General features: G+C 36.8%; 1 protein-coding gene across 2 annotated transcripts in view; it reads left to right on the forward strand.

Moving 5' to 3' along the window:
- LOC150079536 (alanine--tRNA ligase, cytoplasmic-like) overlaps window positions 1–21,313 on the forward strand; it is a 292,244-nt gene that overhangs the window by 70,784 nt on the left and 200,147 nt on the right. For both annotated transcript variants that reach the window (XM_090382564.1, XM_090382565.1), the window contains exons 6-7: window positions 7,745–7,889; window positions 17,708–17,853. In XM_090382564.1, the coding sequence (XP_090238690.1) occupies window positions 7,745–7,889; window positions 17,708–17,853 (291 nt within the window). The remainder of the gene's footprint in view (window positions 1–7,744; window positions 7,890–17,707; window positions 17,854–21,313) is intronic.

Genomic DNA, 21,313 nt, shown 5'->3' on the forward strand with positions numbered 1-21,313 from the left:
AACTTCTGTAATGTGACCTTTTTGATAATTCTTATACAACCTCCATAAATGTTCCTTATACCTGTCCAAAGTTTCTCACTGTCTCCTCATGTAATTGTTATTCTATGGGACATCACCATACCAAATTTTGTCTTACTTCATCTCAAACTACATGAGTTACACGATGTTTTCTACAAGTTCTGATAATTTTATTGAGCAGTGTAAAAATATATGTGTTGAATAGTATAAAAAGAAAGTGGAAACAAGAAGGCCAAAAAATGGAAAAAAGAGGAAGTAACCTATGCAGAGGTTTTTTGTTACCTTCTATCACTGACTCTCTCCCTCATTTTTTTTACCTCAATTTATATATATATATAGGCATATATAAGCATTATGGTACTTGATTAATAATGTATGCATCTTAGAATTAAAATAATACATATACCTACATAGTAAACTCTGCATCTGGCACATTTTACAAAAAAATCAACATTTTAAAATGTAGAAATATTAAGAAATCAATTCAGCACTCATACCAAGAGTAGCATTTGTCTTTAAGAAACGATGCAAAAAAAAGGTGATATTTCCCTCTTCATAAGATGCTTATAGGACTTTATTGTTCTTTAAACTGATTTTGCAGCCAACTAGATTTAAACTGTGGAGATAGTGCAATGTTCATAATTCTTACAATAGAACAAACTTGCCTTTGCAACAAGTTGCCCTGGTATTGCACTACTTTAAAACATAAAGGGCCTCTCCAAAAGATTGATTGATCATTCATTTAAAAGATGAGACTGCTATGACAGCCTGTTTCAGGATTAAATGATCTCCCACCATATCATGGATGATCTCTAGTGACAGCGTGTGACAAAACGGTTGTAAAGAATTTGTTCAATTTGAGCTGCCATGTATACGAAATCGGCTTTCAAAGTTCTAATATAGCCAAAGCCATCTGTTGAAAGAGTGCAGTACTAGGGAAACTTGTTACAAAATCAAATTTGTTTTGTTGTGAAAATTAAGATCATTTCATTATCCATGCAGTTTAAACCCTGCTTCCCACAAAGACAGATGGAAGGAGGAGAGAGTCATTATAATATTTTATAAATAAGTTCAGTTGTTTGTGCTTACTGTTCATTAAAATGTACTCCTCTAAAAGTTCTTAACCATTAGGTACACCTCTATAAAATCTGGCACTTGTAGAGATTGAGACGTGCCAGATTAATATACAGGGTGTCTCAAAAATACACAGCATAACTTCAGGAATGGGTTCCTCATATGTAGACAATAAAAATATTTTATATCAACATAGTTCCAGAAATGCTTGGTTCCTGAGTTATTAACCGGAATGTCTTATCTCCCGCAGGTGATTTCCTTCATCACAAGGTACTTTCCATTTTTTTTTTCAATTTATTTGTACACACAATTCTTTACATTTTATATACATCACAAGGTACTGACAGAATCTGGTGCTTTTCCATTCCGACCATGTACTCAAATCAGGAGCAAGTGGATATGCACTTTATGTATGGTTTGGTGTGGCAATGCTATGGAGGCTCATCATTTGTACCACGAACGGTTCCCAAAACGAAGATGTTCAGACAGGAAAATGTTTGAAGGTATCCATTGCCGCCTTTGTGAACGTGGGACCTTTACACCTCGTGCTGCCGACAGAGGATGACCAAGATCTACAACTCCTGAAGTAGAGAAGGAGATTTTGGATGTTGTGCATGCCCCTCCTGGAATCAGCACACACAGAATAGCAATGCAACTGGCTGTTCAAGTTCAACTATTTGGAGAGTGTTGCGAGAACACCAACTGTATCCTTACCATCTGCAATGGGTACAGGCCTTGTCACCAGCAGATTACCCTGCGTGAGTAATGTTCTGCCAGTGGTTCTTGCAGCAGTGTGGTACAACTCCTCACTTTCCTGCCTTAAGTGATATTCACAGATGAAGCACAGTTCACACGAGACGGAATTCAAAACTTTCACAATCAGCATGTATGGGCTGAGGAAAACCCACGTGCAATTCTTCCATCAAGTCACCAACAGCAGTTCAGCCTCAAAATATGGGCGGGTGTTTTTGGTGATAAGTTATTTGGGCTCCATGTACTTCCAAACAAACTCACAGGGCAGGCGTACAGAAACTTTCTGGAAAAGAACATGCCTGATTTCTTGGACGACACGCCACTGATTATTCGTCAACAAGCACACTTCATGCACGTTGGCACTCCCGCACATTTCAGCCACCTAGCCCGCAATTACCTGAATCGAAGGTTTCCTGGTCGGTAGATAGGTAGAGGTGGAACAACTGCCTGGCCTCCATGCTTACCTGATTTAAACCCGCTAGATTTCTTCTTGTTGGGCCATTTAAACTCATTGGTGTATTCGACTCTGGTAGCTGATGTGGAAACTCTCCGCAATCGAATTGTGGCAGGTTGTGAGACAATATGAAACATGCCAGGAATTTGGCATCATCTTCACGAATCCATGAGACATCGATATGAGGCCTGTATTCAGGCAGAAGGTGGACATTTTGAACAATTACTATAAGGTGATATGAACAGTTAAGTGTCATAGACAGACCTTCAAAACTCAGACATCAAGCATTTCCGGAACTATGTTGATATAAAATATTTTAATTGTCTACATATGAGGAACTCATTCCTGAAGTTATGCTGTGTATTTATGAGACACCCTGTGTGTATATATATATATATATATATATATATATATATATATATATATATATTAATATAGACAAAAAAGTAATTATCAGTGTATTTGTGTATTTGGTAGGGGAGTTTGAGCTATCAGGTGTAATAACCCAGTCTTATATATATTTTATATAGCAATATCTCATCTTATATATATTTTATATAGCAATATAAAATATATATAAGATGACGCAGGTGACGCAGAAGCCTGTGGCAGATATAAGCTAGTCTGTAATCAGGTCACAAAGGAGGTTCGGCAGGCGAAGGCGGATTACGAGAAATCTTTGGCAAAAGATGCTAAGAAAAACAGCAAGGATTTCTTTACTTATATAAACTCTAAAAGGAAGGGGATGAATATGATTGGTCCACTTGACATCGATGGTTCGACTGTTGATGATCCTGCTCAGATAGCAAACAAACTGAATGAGTATTTTGCATCTACATTCACACGTCAGGAATTATTACAATTTGAAAATGGAAGAGGGTTATCAAATTGTAGCAGTGTGCTTAATGATTTTATAATAACTGAGAGCAAAGTGGAGGAGAAATTGTTGAAGTTAAACATAAGAAAGGCACCTGGGGTGGATGGGATCTATCCAGTTATTTTAAAGGAGGCGGAAAAGCAACTAAGCAAACCCTTAGCCATAATTATGAGAGCATCCTTGGACTCAGGGGAGGTTCCCACGGACTGGAGATGTGCAAATGTGTCCCCAATTCACAAAGGTGGATCGAAGGGTGACACGAGTAATTACAGACCAGTTAGTTTAACTTCTGTTCCGGGTAAAATAATGGAGTCGCTGGTTAAAGATGCATTGCAGGATCATCTAGACAAAACTGCAGCAATAATTCAAACACAGCATGGGTTTGTTAAGGGAAAGTCTTGTCTGACAAATTTGATTGGTTATTATGATGTGGTCACAAAGGAACTGGATGCAAAAAATAATTTTGATATCATATACTTGGATTTCAGGAAAGCTTTTGACACTGTTGCGCATGGAAGACTACTGTACAAATTGGAGCAGAATGGTATTAAGGGTAAGTTGCTACAATGGATAAAAGGATTGTTAAGTGGGAGAAGACAGAGGGTGGTAATCAATGGGTGCTGCTCTTCGTGGACTAATGTTATTAGTGGAGTCCCACAAGGTTCGGTGTTGGGTCCACTGTTGTTTTGTGTATTTATCAATGATATTGATGAAGGTATATCAGGCTTAATGTCGAAGTTTGCAGATGACACAAAGGTTGGCAGGGTTGTTAATGACAGTAATGGCAGTGAGCTACTGCAACAGGATCTAGATAATTTGGGCAGATGGGCTAAGAAGTGGCAACTGAAGTTTAACCTTGACAAATGCAAAGTACTGCATATGGGTAGAAGTAACCCCAGAGAAACGTACCAACTGTGTGGTACTACACTTAAGGTGGTAGAAAATGAAAAAGACCTGGGAGTAATTGTGCAGTCAGATATGAAGTTTTCTGAGCAATGCAGACAGGCTGCTAGGGCAGGTCATGGGGTTTTGTCAATGATATATAGGAATTTTGCTAGCAGGGAAAAGGAGGTGATTGTCCCTCTGTATAAGGCAATGGTCAGGCCACGCCTTGAGTACTGCGTACAGGTCTGGAGGCCTCATTTTAGGAAGGATGTAGATTTGCTTGAGCGTGTACAGAGAAGAGCAACACGATTGGTGAGGGGAATGAAGGGATACTCTTACCAAGAGAGGCTTAAGTTCTGCAAATTTCAGTGGCTGGAGACTAGGCACCTGCGCGGTGATCTGATTGAGGTCTATAAGGCCTTGAATGGGTTGAGCACGCTGAATTCTGATGTGATCCTTCCACTTGTTCAGATTACGAACCTACGGGGACATAAGTTCAAATTAAGAAAGGACAGATGTAGAATAGATGTGCGGAAATTTGCCTTTAGCCAGCGGGTGGTTAATTGCTGGAACAAACTTCCATCTGTCGTTGTGGAAGTTGATAGGTTAAATAAATTTAAGGAGGAACTGGACAGGCATTTGGAGGGAATGGTGTGATTTTTTTTTTTTTTTTTTTTTGGCTGATGCTGCATAAGCTCCTACACTTGCTTTCTTGCATCATGTGCCACTACTACTACTACTATATATATTTTATGTATAGCAGAAAACCCAAGAGCTCTAAAGGGTTGCGTAAAAAAGCACATTTCCCTTAATTTGCCGATCCATAAGAAAGCATGGATTATAAGAGAATTGTTTACAGAATGGTTCACAAATTATTCTTGTCCAACAGTTGAATGTTACTGCAAAGATGAAGGGATGGAGTTCAAAATTTTGTTGCTTTTAGACAATGCACCAGGCCATCCACCTGAACTTTCTGATCTCAATGAAAATATAAAAATATGCTTTCTTCTACCTAACACGATGTCTCTCTTACAACCCATGGATCAAGGTGTAATTGCTACATTCAAGGCATATCATCTGCAGTGAACTTTTTTCCCAAGCGATTCAAGCTTCAACAGGAGTGGGATCATTATCTTTACAAACATTTTGGAAAAATTATAACATCGGGAATGCGATCGAAAATATATTTGCATCTTGGCTAGAAAACACATGCCAACAACATGTGTTCTGTTTGGCAGCATGTTTTGCCCCATTTGGCAAATGATTTCACTGGTTTTGAACGCAAGTTCAGGCAATTGCTGAAGACATTGTGAAGATTGGAAAAGACTTGGGGTTTGAAACTTTGGACACTGCCAATGTACATGACTGCATTGACTCACATGCAAATGACTTAGATGATGCAACTCTCATTGAAATTAATGAGCAAACTGCATATGAAGAAGAGGAAAACAATTCTGAAGTGGATAACACTGAAGTGGCATCAAAAGAATTTTCAACAGAAGAATTGGAGGAAGTTTTTCGGGGAGTTGACATGGCCTGTGAGGCGGTTATGAATGGAGATCCGAATGTTGAACATAGCATCAAGATACGGCAAATTTTACAAGATGAGATTTGATGCTACAAAGACCTGCATGCCGAGAAAAAGAAGAGACAACTTCATTATTGAAATACCTAAATAAACAATAAAACTTTTTTTCTCATCTCATGATGTTGCCTTTTCATTAATAAAATTTTTGCAATATTCTTTTATTTCAAATCCTTTTAATTGGCTATCAAGCACAAATTGTTTATAGATTTATTATAATTTGTTTATAGACTCTGTTACACATTCAATTTAAAACCCATTATAATTATACCTCAATCAGCACGGTTTCACATAACACAGAACAGTTTTGGTACCAATTATCAGTGCTATGTGGGGTATTGCTGTATATATTTTTTATAAATTTTTTAAAATTTTAATTTCTCATTCCTGCTTACTAAGACTTTCACTAATTTCATTACATATTTATAATTTTTTATATATATTAATATATATAAGTACCATGTTTCTATATTTCTATATTTTTAACTTATAGCCTAAAAAGGGGCACAAAATAGCCACCATAACTAGCGAAGTCATACTAAATCTAAAATTAACATAATAACAAATCAAAAATATCATAATGCCGTTACTGCATAATATAGTTAAAAATAGTTATAGTCTATACAGTTAGAAATATAGAAACATGATACTTATATTCACAGGCATATGTAATGTTTAATCTAATCTGATGACATTAATTCATCCTGACATTTTTACTTTTCAGTAGTTTTTACATATAATTCAGGTATTGCATTTTATTTGTACTGTATAAATATTAATATATGTTTTATTTTATTTAATTTAAAATATTGGATGTATTTCAGCTTCATATGGAGGAATTGCATGTTGCTGCCTCTAATGAATGCTTAATTATTTATTTATTTATTCACTTTATTATAATTTAACTTATGTTAATATTTAATATAATTCAATGATAGTATATATTTCGGCTTCATATGGAGGAATTGCAAGTTGCTGCCTCTAATGAATGCTTAATTATTTATTCATTTTATTATAATTTAACTTTCGTAAACATTTAATATAATTCAATAGTAATGGGTCGATATGCTAATTTAGCAATGCCTGTGCCGCCATCTATTTTCCTTTTTTCTTCTATATAAGCTGATTCAGCTTACAGTATGTCAGTGGTGTGGCTCTGCTCTAGAGTGCTGTCTGTTCTATAATTTATTTTTCGCTGCATAAGGACCACCACCGTGCAAATCCTCTGCATTGGTGGATCGATCGGAGGAGGGAGGGTGAATTGGTACTTCGATCTTTTCACCATGGCGACGATTTGTATAGCGATTGAAATGCAGTGATTCCCTGACCATTATTGGCCTTGTGGTCCTCTGTCGATATGGGGCATGATGGTCAGTCTATTTTATTTTAATTTATTTTGATTTTGTTATCGTTTGGTAGTTCCTTTAACCCTCTTTTGGTGATATTTCACGTCTTTCAGAACTGGTACCTCTCGGGGGGTACCGCTAAATTAATATGTAATTGTCATTATCCTAAATTTTGTATAGTTTTTGTTAATTGGATTTAAAGTTCGAAATTATACAAGGGTTTCTGGGCTACTATTTATGTCTATTCTTTCTTTTCGTTCGTTTGTTTATTTGGGTTATTTTTATGTTAATTTTCGCTCTACAGTTTTTGCCATACTACTGGCTTATGTTTTATTTTATTTAATTTAAAATATTGGAAATATATATATATATATATATATATATATATATATATATTTATTTATTTTTTTTTTTTAAGACACTCTTATACCACTTGGATTGGAAAAATAAAAAGCTTTTATTGATACTTATATTATTTACAAATTCAGTATCAACATTAAATTTTAGCCAGTGATATTTCTGAATTCTCTCTGAATCCTATAGTCAAACCTTAAGGAGTTAAATAAGAAGGCAAGACCTTGCTTCCAGGACACCACTACCATATAGTTATCAAAAAATATTAAATTTTTCAATTATTAAATGTATTTTTATTTTGAAATTTGCACTATTTTAGATTGTGATTGCTTTCAAAGATCAAAAATAATTTATTTAATATATATTTGTTTTATCAACTTTTAAGTTTTACCTTTCAGGAAACTTGATGGAAGTTTAAAAGCCCTTCTCACTCACAACGTTGATACTGGGATGGGAATGGAGAGATTGTGTGCTGTGTTAAATCGAACAATGTCAAATTATGACACAGATCTTTTTTATCCTCTTTTTACAACAATTGAAAAGGTATTATTATTTTTCTTGTTCAGAAAGAAAGGGTTCAGAATGATAGATTTGAATTATGTTGTAAAGTCCATTTGAGTAGTTTTATTATTGTACTTATTTTAGATGAAAAATACAAAAATCTGTACTTAACTTTATTTTAAGAAATTCTTGATTGTAAAGGAAAATATTTAAAAAATGAGAAGAACAAGAGCTATATAAGTAAAGGTAAGTAAAGTGATACAACTACTGCATTTCTTGAAATCATTATCTAAGGTAGAAATGCATATCTCAACTCCCATAGAAAATAATGTACCAAGGCTGGGTTAGATCCTGTATTAGACTATCATTTTTAAAAAAAAAGGCCTTGGGCTTCGGGCTGCATATCACTATATACTTTCTAGTAACGACCGACAAATCGGTTTAAGTTAAACTTTATTAAAATAAATAAAGAGATATCTACATAAAATACTAAAACCGATTTAAATAAAAGATTTAATAACAATAAAATACATAAAAGCGTAAAATATATAAGTAAAAAACAATAAAATAGAGTAGCTTTCGGGGCTAGGTGTCCCTTCATCAGCATCCAGTGAATATGTATACTGAGTGTGTATATATATATATATATATATATACATTGGATAAAATAATAGAAGCAGACTGGGCATTATCATGAATCACAACTCCGGTGTCAGTAACGCAGTGTTACGCATATGTAAGGAACGCCAGTGCTCATCGCACTACAATATTGTAGACTCCATAATGGGGTGCATGTGCACTCCCCTATTACGATTCATAGTACTGTTACAGCTGACTATGTGCAGTGCTTCAAGCCATGAGTGCTGGCAGCAGTCATGAACAGTCGACGGTTTCAGTGTCGTGTCAGGGATCAAGGTTATGTTGCTCGACCCAATAATGTTCAGCAATTGGGTCAAGTTAGCAGTGCAGACAGCCACCTCATGTTCTAAAATACGATCTTTTAACCTCCTCGCAGTCTCACCAACAAAACACACCCCGCAATCTGGACATGTAATGCAGTAAATGGAACTGCTCCACAAAAAAAGGAGGAATAGCTGTTTTCACTCTGAAAATAATGGAATGCAATTTCCTACCAGGGAGTTACACACACTGTATATGGTAAGAGTGTAAAATTCTAGCGAGATACTCTGACATGCCTGGATAATAAGGGATGTAGGCAATAGAGATAAACTCATTATCATGGGGAAGATTTGATCCAGTGACAAAATCGCAAGTTTGCAACCCACCTATCCAGAACATTAGGGGAATAACCACAATTAGAAAGCACCTTTCTTACTTTAGAAATCTCCAGTTGCCTATCACTAATGGAACTGAAATGCATCCATGCGCTGGTAAATAAAGTATGAGCAGTGCTATGTAGATGTCCAGGAGCATGTGCAGACCCATATTTAGTAAATTTACCTGCACACATAGGTTTCTTGAAGACAGAAGTTGTGTAGGTTGTACCCACACATTGGACTAAGATGTCTAAGAATGGAAGATTATTATATGTTTCCTGCTCAATAGTAAATTAATGAAGGGTGAAAGGGAATTGAGATATTGAAGGAATTGAATTTCTGATACCTGAGGGACAACAGCAAAGACATCATCAACATACTGATGCCAGAGGGTGATGGGGACAGGTAGGTTTAAAAATATATGACTCCCCACTTCCTCCATAGCTATATTAGCTATGACAGAAATGACAGGGGCACCCATAGCTGTGCCTTGGATCTGACGAAACAGGCGCCTCCGTAGCCAGGTGGGAAGGAGCAGCAGTGCGTAGCACATGTTTCTTGATTAGACCGGGGTTCGAGCCCGTCACCACCAAATACGGAGGATGCGGAAAGGTCAGGAAATGACCACCGCATATCCCGGAGCAATATGGCCTTAGTTGCTAATGCTCCTAAAAACCAAATAACAACATCTGACGAAACAAAGAGTCGTTAAACATGATTGTGCTACCAGTCAAACACAAATCGAGGGCAGTACAAATGTCATCAGTAGAGAGCAAGGTCATGTCCTTGAATTTGAAGTATTGGTTAAGTCATAAAATATAGACATTAAAAGAATACCAGAAACATAGTATAATTCTGATATAAGGGATTCAAAAATTGAATAGCGTGAATAAAATGTGTACAGAAAGGTCATATATGTATGTCTTTATTATGACAGTACCTAAGGATTCTCTTAGACCTCATCTGGTGTCCCTGTGATGCATAGCCAAGCATGTGTATTGTGTTGATTTGTGTTTAGTGATGTGTTGTATTGCATGATATCAGGGATGGTCAGGAAAGGGACAGCTATGTTTTAATGCTATGAAATGCAAGATTTTTTACACTTTGGAAACAACCACTCCAGATTAACTTATATGCTAGGAGGACTTGAATTAAATACAGTAGAGAAGGTGGGGAAGGGATAAGAGAGAGAGGAGGGGGAAGGTTTGGGGGGGATTACAGTCCAGTCAGGGTTGTAACATGCAGTATAGACAGGCAATATGAAGGGCCTAAGGTGTTCTGCTGTTGATTTATTGAACATTTGCTTTCAGAGATAGTTAAGTCATGATTCCATTCATAGTCCTTTGGATTTTAGTTGTGACTCTGTATGCTACAACGAGACCCAAGCTGGCCAATTTCAGGAAGGGTGTTTTTTTTGTTGGACCTCACTTTGCTAGTTTGTTGATTTGTACAATTGCTGACATCCTGCACTATCCAAAGTTGGCCATTGGTGATGTATGATGAAATGGAAGCATGATGGTACCACCACCATCTAGCAACATATAGAAAGACCATAGAAACTTACTCCACATTACCAGAGGGTACTTGGAAGATAGTATGGCAATCTTGTCAGATATTCCTGCAAAACATAACTAGTTTAAGGCATCAACAGGGGTTGAGGTCTGTACAAACACATGTACAGAGCTCAACCGCCTTGGTTTACTTGAGAGAGCAGCAGTATGTAAGTCATATGTCACCAACTGTAATCGGTCTCATCTTGCATGGTTCAGTGAATGCTGTTATTGGTCCATGGTGCAGTGGAAATCAGTTCTATGGAGTGATGAATCTTTCTATACTCTCTTCTGATCAGATTGGATGCTTGTGGCCATTGGAGAAGTGGCTGTGTGGTGAACCATGAATACTGACACCTACCTTAACATTCTGGACAATTCCATGCTCTCTACAGTATGCCATTTCTTGGATACTTATCCATATGCAAGATAATGCCCTGTGCCACATTGCCAGTGTCTGTTCTAGAATGGTTCATGGACACGAATGTACAAAAGTTGGAAGAGCTAGTGCAGAGTTCCAATTGGAACTGTGTGGATTACTTATGAAATGAACTAGAATATCAGGTGAGGGCCAAACCAATGTAGATAGCTTAATTGGTCATTGTTCTGCAGAAGGAATTATATCTTCTGCAGTCTGTTGTTCATTGGCAGAAAGTCTATCCAGGAGGATGGAATGTGTCGTAGCAGCCAAATGTGAATTGGCATTCTATTTAAGTGAGTGGCAGCAATACCGATGTGAAACAAACCACTGTGTTTGGATATCTTTTGGAGAGTAGTGTACAAAACAGTGGTGAGATTATACACGGAATACTATATCCAAGTATGGAGACAGTACCTAAAAGACTCTTGATAAGGTCCAAAGACTAGCAGTGTGCCTGGTGAAATTGGCAAAGCCTTTCCTCATATTTCCCATATGAGGAAAGACATATGAAGGATACAGAAAGATACTTTCAATTTGGTAATGTTTAATTCCTGAGAAATAGCACACACAGACATTTTCCTCACATGATATTCATTTACCTTTCCCCTCTGAAATAGGTCTTTCCACATGCTCATCATAACTGCTAATCACCGTAAGGCCAAAATATTTGCATATTTCATAGTGACTTTAACCAGTTTAAGGCATCGACAGGGTAGTATTTAAGCTTTAAACATGATTGAAATCAGAGGGGCATCCCATGATTTTGGTAAGGTAATGCATATTGGCACACTTTCAATGACATTTTCATAATTGGTATCTTTTTTTTGTTCCCCAAGAAATTAAAAGCCATATTTTTAATGCTATTCTGATTTTTTTTTTTTTTTTAATGCAGTTGTTTTCATTTCTTCATATTGCTCATCTGAACTATTTTATCTCTAGCCCAGCAAAAAATATCCTTTGAGTTTTTTGCAACAAATTAACTTGTAAATTGATTGCAAACATACTTAAAACAAGTACCATAGCAATGGTTAAGCTACAGCAAAGTTGTGGATCTATTGAAATGGATGCAGAGAACAGCAACAACCTCAGTTAGGAACACAGTGGGGCACTCTTACTAATAAAGGTTTTAGTTCTGCAAATTGCAGTGTTTGGGAATTATGCGCTTGTGAGGAGACCTAATTGAGGGGTTTAAGGCTTTAATGGATTGAGTACACTAAATGCTGATAGTATTCTTACTCTTTCGTGTATAAAGGGGATATAAATTTAAGTTGAAAATGGATGGTTTCAGAATAGATGTGTAAAAATTTTCTTTCATAGAGTGTAATTGATTGTTGGAACAATCTTCCATCTGGTGTTGTAGAAGCAGGCAGTTGAAATAAATTTAAGGAAGGATTAGACAAATTGTTACAGAGGATGGACGAGGTAAGTAGATTTTTTTTTTTTTTTTTTTTGTTAACCACTAATTTGATATGGAGTGGTAGTTATAGGACTTTCATTGCATATGCCATACTTTTGCTGTAAATACTTTTTGAACTCAGTACAAGGTTGTCTACGTGCCACTGCTTTCTTTTTCAGCATTGACTTCATGCCCTTCTGCTCCATTCACATATGAAAATTGGAATTTTAGTGCAACCTTGCTGCTAACCCAAAAAAGTGCATAGAACCTTGAAATCTCCACAAAATAGCCAATTATATTCTTCTTATTAAAAAGTTGGAAGTTTTTGTATGCTGCTTTTTGAAGTGGACTGAATGTGCATTTGGAAAAGAAGCATTCTTCTTATGAAGGAAAATCCTTTTCAGGCTAGTTTTGGAAGAATTGATGAACAATCTTTACTCATACCTGGTTGATGTATTCGATCTCCCAAGGCAGTTAATCTATAAATATTGCTTAATAGACATAATTTTTTTAATAAGACAATGAAGGGATTTCATTTTTTGAGAAAAGTGCGGAATGAACTACTTTTCATGTCTGTTTAAAGACAGTGGTGTACCTGAAGAGAGTAAGTTTTTATATGGGAAGTTTGATCCCACAATTTCTGCAGATTTTGGAAGTCCCAAAAATCTTTTTCCATTTCTGAATAGTTCATTTCTACAATAGTTCATTTCTGAACTATTGTAGGTCCCATACACTTTTGACATATACAGTGTACTTTAAAATCTTTGATCATTTTTAACAATTAATAACTAAAAGAAGAATTCCTGTAAAAACATATCCATGTATAATCTGTAATGGATTTTTTTAAGCAAAAAAAAATTAGAAAAATCACCACCAGAGGGCTAAAGTGGTTTTTATTTATCAGATTCAGCACACATCGACATTTTAAAAGGTTTGGTGTGCTGATCTGTAAATGTTAGAAGATGGAGCATAACACTGTTGACCAGTGGTGCACACATGATTTTGCCTTGGGGGAATTTTGAGGAGTGAGGGTCAGAACTAATGCTTTGACCTAGATAAAATTGATCGTTTTTTTTTTTCTCCATTTTGATTGAGTCTCTTTGGTGGGGGATGAGGCTGACTTGCTGATGCTTTGCCAAAGAAATGGCATAAACCTTGCATTGAATGCGTGATTTTAGGGAATGCAAAAAATTGGGTTATCTCTATAAATGGGCCCTTAAAATCTGGCGGGGTGAGGGGGAGATCAGTGAATGTGGAGGCCAGAAATTTTGAAAATTCGTGGTGATTATCTTCTACTCTTTGAATATTATGCAGAGAAGATTGGACACTAATTAATACCTTTACTGCAGAAAAATCATATAGGCCTCTTGAATGAATAATTAGAGAAAACTAATTTCAGAATATTCATAGTTATTAATAATTAATAAACAATTAAATTATTACACATATTTAGTCATTAATAATGTTTCAAAATATGAAACGAACTTATTCAATTTTTTTTTTTGCAGAATTCCTTTTCATTTGCCCACTTTTCAGCCACAAGTTTGTGCAAGCTTAAAAGCTCATAGTGCTGTAATGGTTCAGAATGAGATGCATGTTTGTATAACATTTTATGCTCGAAATCACCTAATTAACAATTTCCTGAAGTTTGGCTGCTGTTTCACAGAAAAACCTTTATATAGTTGTGTTGATTTTGAAAATGAAATGCACAAGGCCTAATCCTTATGGGTTTTAATAATTAATATATAGTATCTGTGTAAATACACCATAGTTAACCCATAAACTTGAGCTACGTATGTAGCATAGAGGACATAATTTTAATTGTATCTCATATTGTGGTTGCCTTCATAACGAGATAGTTACTATTGCATTACTTCAAATAAATAATGCTTCTCTAGTGGAGAAGACACTGTTATTTATTTTCAGCCGTACCACCACCCATGGAGGGCAGGCAGGTACCCAGGTAATACAACAAGCCATCACAGTTGCGAAGTTATATCTACAATGTGAGAGATGTCAAAAGGGTGTGGTAGTAATGTATTTTGAAAATGAAATGCGCAAGGCGTAATCCTTATGGGTTTTGATAATTAACTATATAGTATTGGTGTAAATACACTATAGTTAACCCATAAACTTGAGCTACGTATGTAGCGTAGAGGGCATCGTTTTAATTGTATCTCATATTGTGGTTGCCTACACAATGCAATATTTATTTTTATTATTTATTTATATTATTAATTTTTAAATACAGTAATACCCCGAAGTTACGCGATAGGTGGGTCCGACCAAAAATCGCGTAAGTCGAATTCTCGTAAGTCGGGGTACAATTTTGCATATAAATACATATAAATTTTGCTTAATTGGGACCAAGAACTAACAAAAACACTAGTTTAGAAGAAAAATATTAATAAAATTGCAGTTCTTTATACATATTAATACAAAATATGTATTAAAAAAACAAATGACTTACGTTAAAAAGTTATTTCGATGTCGATGGCTTCATAAAATCTAACAAATTCGTCTGACGACACAGCGCGTTCTTTTTTTCACGCAGAATTTCTTCGTAGCAAGCTAATAATTTTTTTATTCCTTGCTTTGTAGCTATAACGCGTTCTTCGTTGGAGTCTATGTTTTCTAAAATTTTTAAGCCCTTTACAATTGAGCCCTTTTCAGTTTTCAACCTGTCAAGTTTGCAATTGTCATGTGCTTTTTGCCGTTGCTTCATTTAGGCCTGTAGCACGTGCAATATCACATGGTCTTTCATTTCGCTCAAAGCGTTTCACAACTTCATATTTTTTCTCTATCCACAGAGGCGGACTGGCCATAAGCCTTACTGGGGAAAGGTGGGCCAGTGTGACTTTGGCAATAAACCATAGTATGAGGCCACTATAAATTTTCCCGGGTAAGAATTTTTGACCCAGTCCGCCTCTGTTTATCGATAATTGCTTTTCTTTTTCTCTCTGAATCTGCAGTGTCTTCACCAGGACGCTTCCTTTTCACACCTTTTAATTAAGTATTTTACTCATTTTTAGGGAATCAAGCACAATTACAAAACGAGGAGGCACGCTTGATACGCATAAACAAAGCTGCGCGCATGTAGCAACTGAATAAACAACACCATAAAGGCAGAGATACGCTATTAACACCTCGCATTTCTAGGGGTTACTACCATAAAACAATAAAAATCCAGTTGCGTTTCTGCTAGTGAAATCTGTTATAAACTGGTAGTAAACTCGATCTAATTTCATTTGCGATTATATCGATAGCTGGAATTGTGTTGGTTTTTACGTTATTATGGTGAAATGAGTTTCCCTTTCACTGATATAAAAAACATAAAAGCAACAAAGTTGAATTTTGTTCATCTTTCGCTCTCATTCTCCGCCGTCGCACCGTATATCGATAACATATGAAAAACGACCTTGAAGATAGTGGGCGGCAGCGTTGCCAAATGAAAAAATCAAGAACCGCGTAACTCCGAGTTCGCGTAAGTCGGGGTATTACTGTATTCATTTTCAGCAGTACCACCACCACCATGGGTGGTGGTACCGCTGAAAATAAATAACAGTAGTTTTCTCTACTAGAGAAGCGTTATTTATTTGAAGTAATGCAATAGTAGCTATCTCGTTGTGAAGGCAACCACAATATGAGATACAATTAAAACGATGCCCTCTACGCTACATTCGTAGCTCAAGTTTATGGGTTAACTATGGTGTATTTACACCGATACTATATAGATAGTTGTGTTGAACACATTCATTTGTATTAACTCATTTATATCCACTTTTTATTTACATTTATATTAAGTGAATTCTCAGCAAATAAACATGAAATATTCTTGCCCTAGGAATGTACACTGAAAGGATAGAATTCATGGGATACCTGATTCCTGGCAACGTGACCCTGTCAACCCTCTCACTGGTACAAACCCACTGCTTGGCAGGTATATAGGTACACTGAATCCATGTAGACAGTAATTTGATGTCAGTATGGATAAACATCGTTAGTTAATTGACTTTGAAAGAAGAATGATAGTGGGTGCCTGACGCATGGGTCACTCTATCACGGAAATGGTACAGAAATTACACTATTCGTGTTTGACAGTATCAAGAGTGTATCAGGAATACATCATTTCCGGAATAAGATCTCATCCTTGACAGAGGTGTGGGCGGAGAAAGGTGGTGGATGAACATGGCTGTCGATGTCTGTCTCACATTGTTTCAGCCAAACAGAGAGCAACAATCGCACAAATCACCGCTGATTTCAACAAGGGAGGTGCCAGAAACATCTCCACCAAGACCATCAGGTGATCATTAGCCGCAATAGGTTATGGGAACTGCCAACTCACCAGAGTCTCATCGCTAACGCCACAACTCAGGACTCTACACGTCTGAACTGGGCAAAAGAACATCAGCACTGGACCTTGGATGATTGGAGATGGGTCTCCTGGTCCAACGAGTCCCATTTCCAGTTATTTCGAGAGGACGGGAGGGTGCTTATCTGGCGGAAACTGCACGAAGCTATGCACCTGTCCTGTCAACAAGGAACGTTCAGGCAGGTGAAGGGTCAGTAATGGTCTGGCAGACGTTGGGACCTCTGGTATGTCTAGATGCATCTCTGAATGATCCAGGTTACGTGTCCATCCTTGCAGACATCTGCATCCCTTCATGGTATCCGTGAACCCACAGGGCATGGACTCTTCCAGCAGGACAATGCTCCTTCCCACAGAGCTGTGGTGACTAAAACATGGTTCGGAGAGCATTCTGCAGATTTTACCACCATGGAATGGCCTCCCCATTCATCGGACATGAATCCTGTGGAGCATCTTTGGAATGCTGTGGATAGGTCCGCTCAAGCCTCCACCTGGGAATGTGACAGAATTATGGACAGCAGTGCAGCAAGCATGGATGGAAATACCTGTGGAATGCTTTAGTGAACTAATGGACTCAATACCTTGCCATGTCACTGCCCTTATCCAGGCGAAAGGTGAGCCTACCCATTACTAGGTAGTATCCCATGATTTCTGTCCATGCAGTGTAATTTGCCATTCAAAAGATTGAGATGCTACTGCATATTAAATTGATTTTGAGGTATAGGTTAAATTTGAATTTTGAAAATTTTTAAACTTTGAAATTCAAGAAAATATGAAAACATTAAAACTGTACAGACAGAATATGGTCGAGTATTTCGAGTAAACATATTTATTTATGTTTTTTTAGATTTTAAAAGTGAAACCATATATGGGAAAAGTTGGTAAAGAAGATATAGATGGTTTGGATACAGCCTACAGAATACTTGCTGATCATGCACGCATGTTTTGCATTGCTATCTCTGATGGAATTGTTCCAGATCAGCTGGATGCCAAGTGTGTATGAGTATTTAAATTGAAGTCTAAATATAAAAAGTGAGAATATAATTTGCACCAAAGTATCCTTCTGAAGTGATATATTTAATTTTTTGATTAATGTATTCAAGTAGCTGACACTTTTTCATTTAAAGTATTAAAAAATGAGGCAATTCATACTCATAATGGAAGTAGGAACAAGTTTAGTGAAAGTGTCTCTTTTCATCTATTATATATGTGCACATGCACACACATGTACAAACATATATATATATATATATTACAGTGTATCAAAATTATCTATAAACAGTTTAAATAGCAACATTCTGTAGACAGAACAACTAGTTTGAACAAAAAGTTGTTCATTTAAGAGCTAAAATAAACAATTAGGATTTTTAATGAGTTTTCATTGTTGCAAGTTAACTGCTGCCCCATTAAGTATGAAGAACAATCAACCAACATCTTAAGAAAGGAAGTGGATTCTGAAATGGCACCGGAAGTATTAAAAAAAAGTATCAAAAAATAATTTTGATATCATATACTTGGATATTAGGAAAGCTTTTGATGCTGTTGCACATGGAAGACTATTGTACAAATTGGAGCAGTGTGGCATTGGAGGCAAATTGCTGCTATGGATAAAGGGATGGTTGAGTGGGAGAAGACAGAGTGGTAATCAATGGACACTGCTTTTTTTTTTTTTTTTTTTTTTTCTTTTTTTGGTAGTTGTTGGCGCATTGGCTTCTGTGGCCATAATGCACCTCCCAAGGTTTTTGAAGTACTTTGATCCAAGCCCGAGGCAGGATTCAAACCCGCGACCTTTGGGTTGCCAGGCAGGCACTTTACCCACCTGGCTAGCCTGGTCGGCCGAATGTACACTGCTCTTCATGGACTAATGTTATTAGTGGAGTACCTCAGGGTTCAGTGTTGGGTCCATTGTTATTTTCTGTATTTATTAATGATTATTGATGATGGTATATCAGGCTTAATGTCCAAGTTTGCAAATGATACAAAGGTTGGCAGGGTTGTTAATAACAGTAATGATAGTACACTACTGCAACAGGATCTAGAAAAGTTAAGCAGATGGCTGAGAGGTGCAACTGAAACTTGTGTGGTAGTACACTCAGGGTAATAGAGAATGAAAAGGACCTGGGGGTAATTGTGCAGTCAGATATGAAGTTTTTTTCTGAGCAGTGCAGACAGGCTGCAAGAGTAGCTCATGGTGTCTTGTCAATGATATACAGGAATTTTGCTAGCAGGAATAAGGAGGTGATTATCCCCCTGTATAAGACAATGGTCTGGCCACACTTTGAATACTGCATACAAGTCTGGAGGCCTCATTTTAGGAAGGATGTAGAGATTCGTGAGTGGAACAAAGGGTTGCACTTATGAAGGAAGGCTTAAATTCTACAAATTGCAGTGCGTGGAGACTAGGCACCTGCGAGGTAATCTAATTGAGGTATATAAGGCATTGAATGGTTTGAACAAGCTCAGTGCTGATGGGATTCTTCCTCTTGCTCAGATTGTTCACCTGAGGGGACATAAATTCAGATTGAGGAAAGACAATTGTAGAATAGATGTGCAGAAATTTGCCTTTAGCCAGTGTGTGGTTGATAGTTGGAACAAACTTCCATCTGTTGTAGTAGAGGTCAAAAACTTAAATAAGTTCAAGGCAGCACTAGACAAGCATTTGGAGTGAATGAGTAATACACTCAGGGAAGGGGGTTGTTTTTGGCTGATGTTATATAAGCTTGCTTTCTTGCACCATATGCTTTTACTAATGCTAACTATTAGAGTTTTGCTGTTCATAGGAACATCAGTATGGGACGAAAGAACCCATGCATCTAACAATAATCCACCTCTGTCATAAGTTTGAAGAATGGAACTGTTCACAGCATTAATAAAGAAAACTGTTGGAGGGGAAGAACATCAGGGAAAAAAAACTTCAAACTGTTAGAAGCACATACAATCAGTTGCCACAGAAGTCAATAAGACAGTGTTCCGGAAAGCTGAATTTGAGTCATTTGAGTATTATGAGAATTTTATAGGATATAAAGTTCAAACCTTTCATACCTTAGCTATTGTATACAGTTCACAAAAGTTATTTTGAATGATACTGTCTGCAGGGCAGCAAAACTGGCAGTTTTCAGGGTATGCTCAGACAAAGTGCCATTTAAATTGAGTGGTCATTTGTATCATCACGAGTACCACAGAAAGTTGTTAGCTTGCCAGGGATCAGTATGCTTATATTTGGATGGGACTCTCCTCTCGTGGGATAATCATACCATAGAAATTCAAAAATACCATTGCCGAGCAGAATTTCCTTGAATTGTTAATGAATGATGTGGTTTCCACAGTAAATGCATTTTTGGATACATTGTCTTACTTTCAAAAGAATGATATACATTTTCACTCGGATGTTCATGCCAATATGGATAGTGAATTTCATGAACAGATAGGTCTTGTGGGGGGGGGGATGCCTTTAAGTCCCACTCTGTGTGACTAAATGCAAACTTCCTGTGGTTAGGATCTCCAGTAGTTTATATTTATGACCTCTGGTTTTGTATCCCATTTCAACGTGAAAATTCCATCTTTGTTCAGTTTAGTATTGGTATTAGTTATATGGTGAAAGAAAGCCAGAGGCTTTTGCTGCACCTGCCAAAAAATAAAATAAAACACACCACCTAATTGGAAGAGCATTCTAATTTTATTCTGTCAGGCTTCAAAATTGGTGCCATTTGCACAGAATTCAAGTTTCAAAAACAAAGAGTAAAACCTTATTACTCAAGGGCCATTTATCAGTGACAAGGAATCCATGAGTCATGCTAGGGGAAGCAGCCTTCAATCAGTTAAAACTCTAAAATATCTGGGAGTGATGATTGACAGGCAGATGCTCTTCATAACCATAATCACATAACATTGTGGACAAAATTCATAAGTTTGTGGGCATAATTGCTTGAATTACAAGGAAAGAATGGGGCATCATAAAGCATTGGCTTTATTTTGACTGCATTGTCCTACCCTTTGTGGAATATGCATCACATATCTGGTTGAGTTCTGCTTTGCTGAAATTCAATATGTGAAAGATCCTTTTAATTCAGCAATCTACTCTATTGAAGATGGGTATGGCCTATTGAACTGTGTCTACTGATGCACTACAAGCTTTGACAGACCATCTACCTACCATTGGATTTACACTTGGTGTTTCAATCAATGAGTTATCATCTAAGGAAGGGGCTGCCGTATAACTGTTTGTCACTTGAAATAGATTGTGATGTGAGTTATAAAGAGGAAAGGCAGCATCTATGTATAGAATTGGTATTGGTATAATGGTTGCAAGAATGTTGTAGCAGTTGGAGAGCGAAAGGAATGGTAATGAAAAAAAATTTTCCAATGCTTAATGGTAAATGGTGGGCAACTTGGTTTAATACCGATCTCCATACAACTTATCTTTTGACTGGACATGGTTCCTTTATTGAAAAGT

The sequence above is a fragment of the Mastigoproctus giganteus genome, chromosome 10, assembly GCF_048544385.1.
Source record: "Mastigoproctus giganteus isolate SK-2022 chromosome 10, ASM4854438v1, whole genome shotgun sequence".
NCBI classification, from domain to species: Eukaryota; Metazoa; Arthropoda; class Arachnida; order Uropygi; family Thelyphonidae; genus Mastigoproctus; species Mastigoproctus giganteus.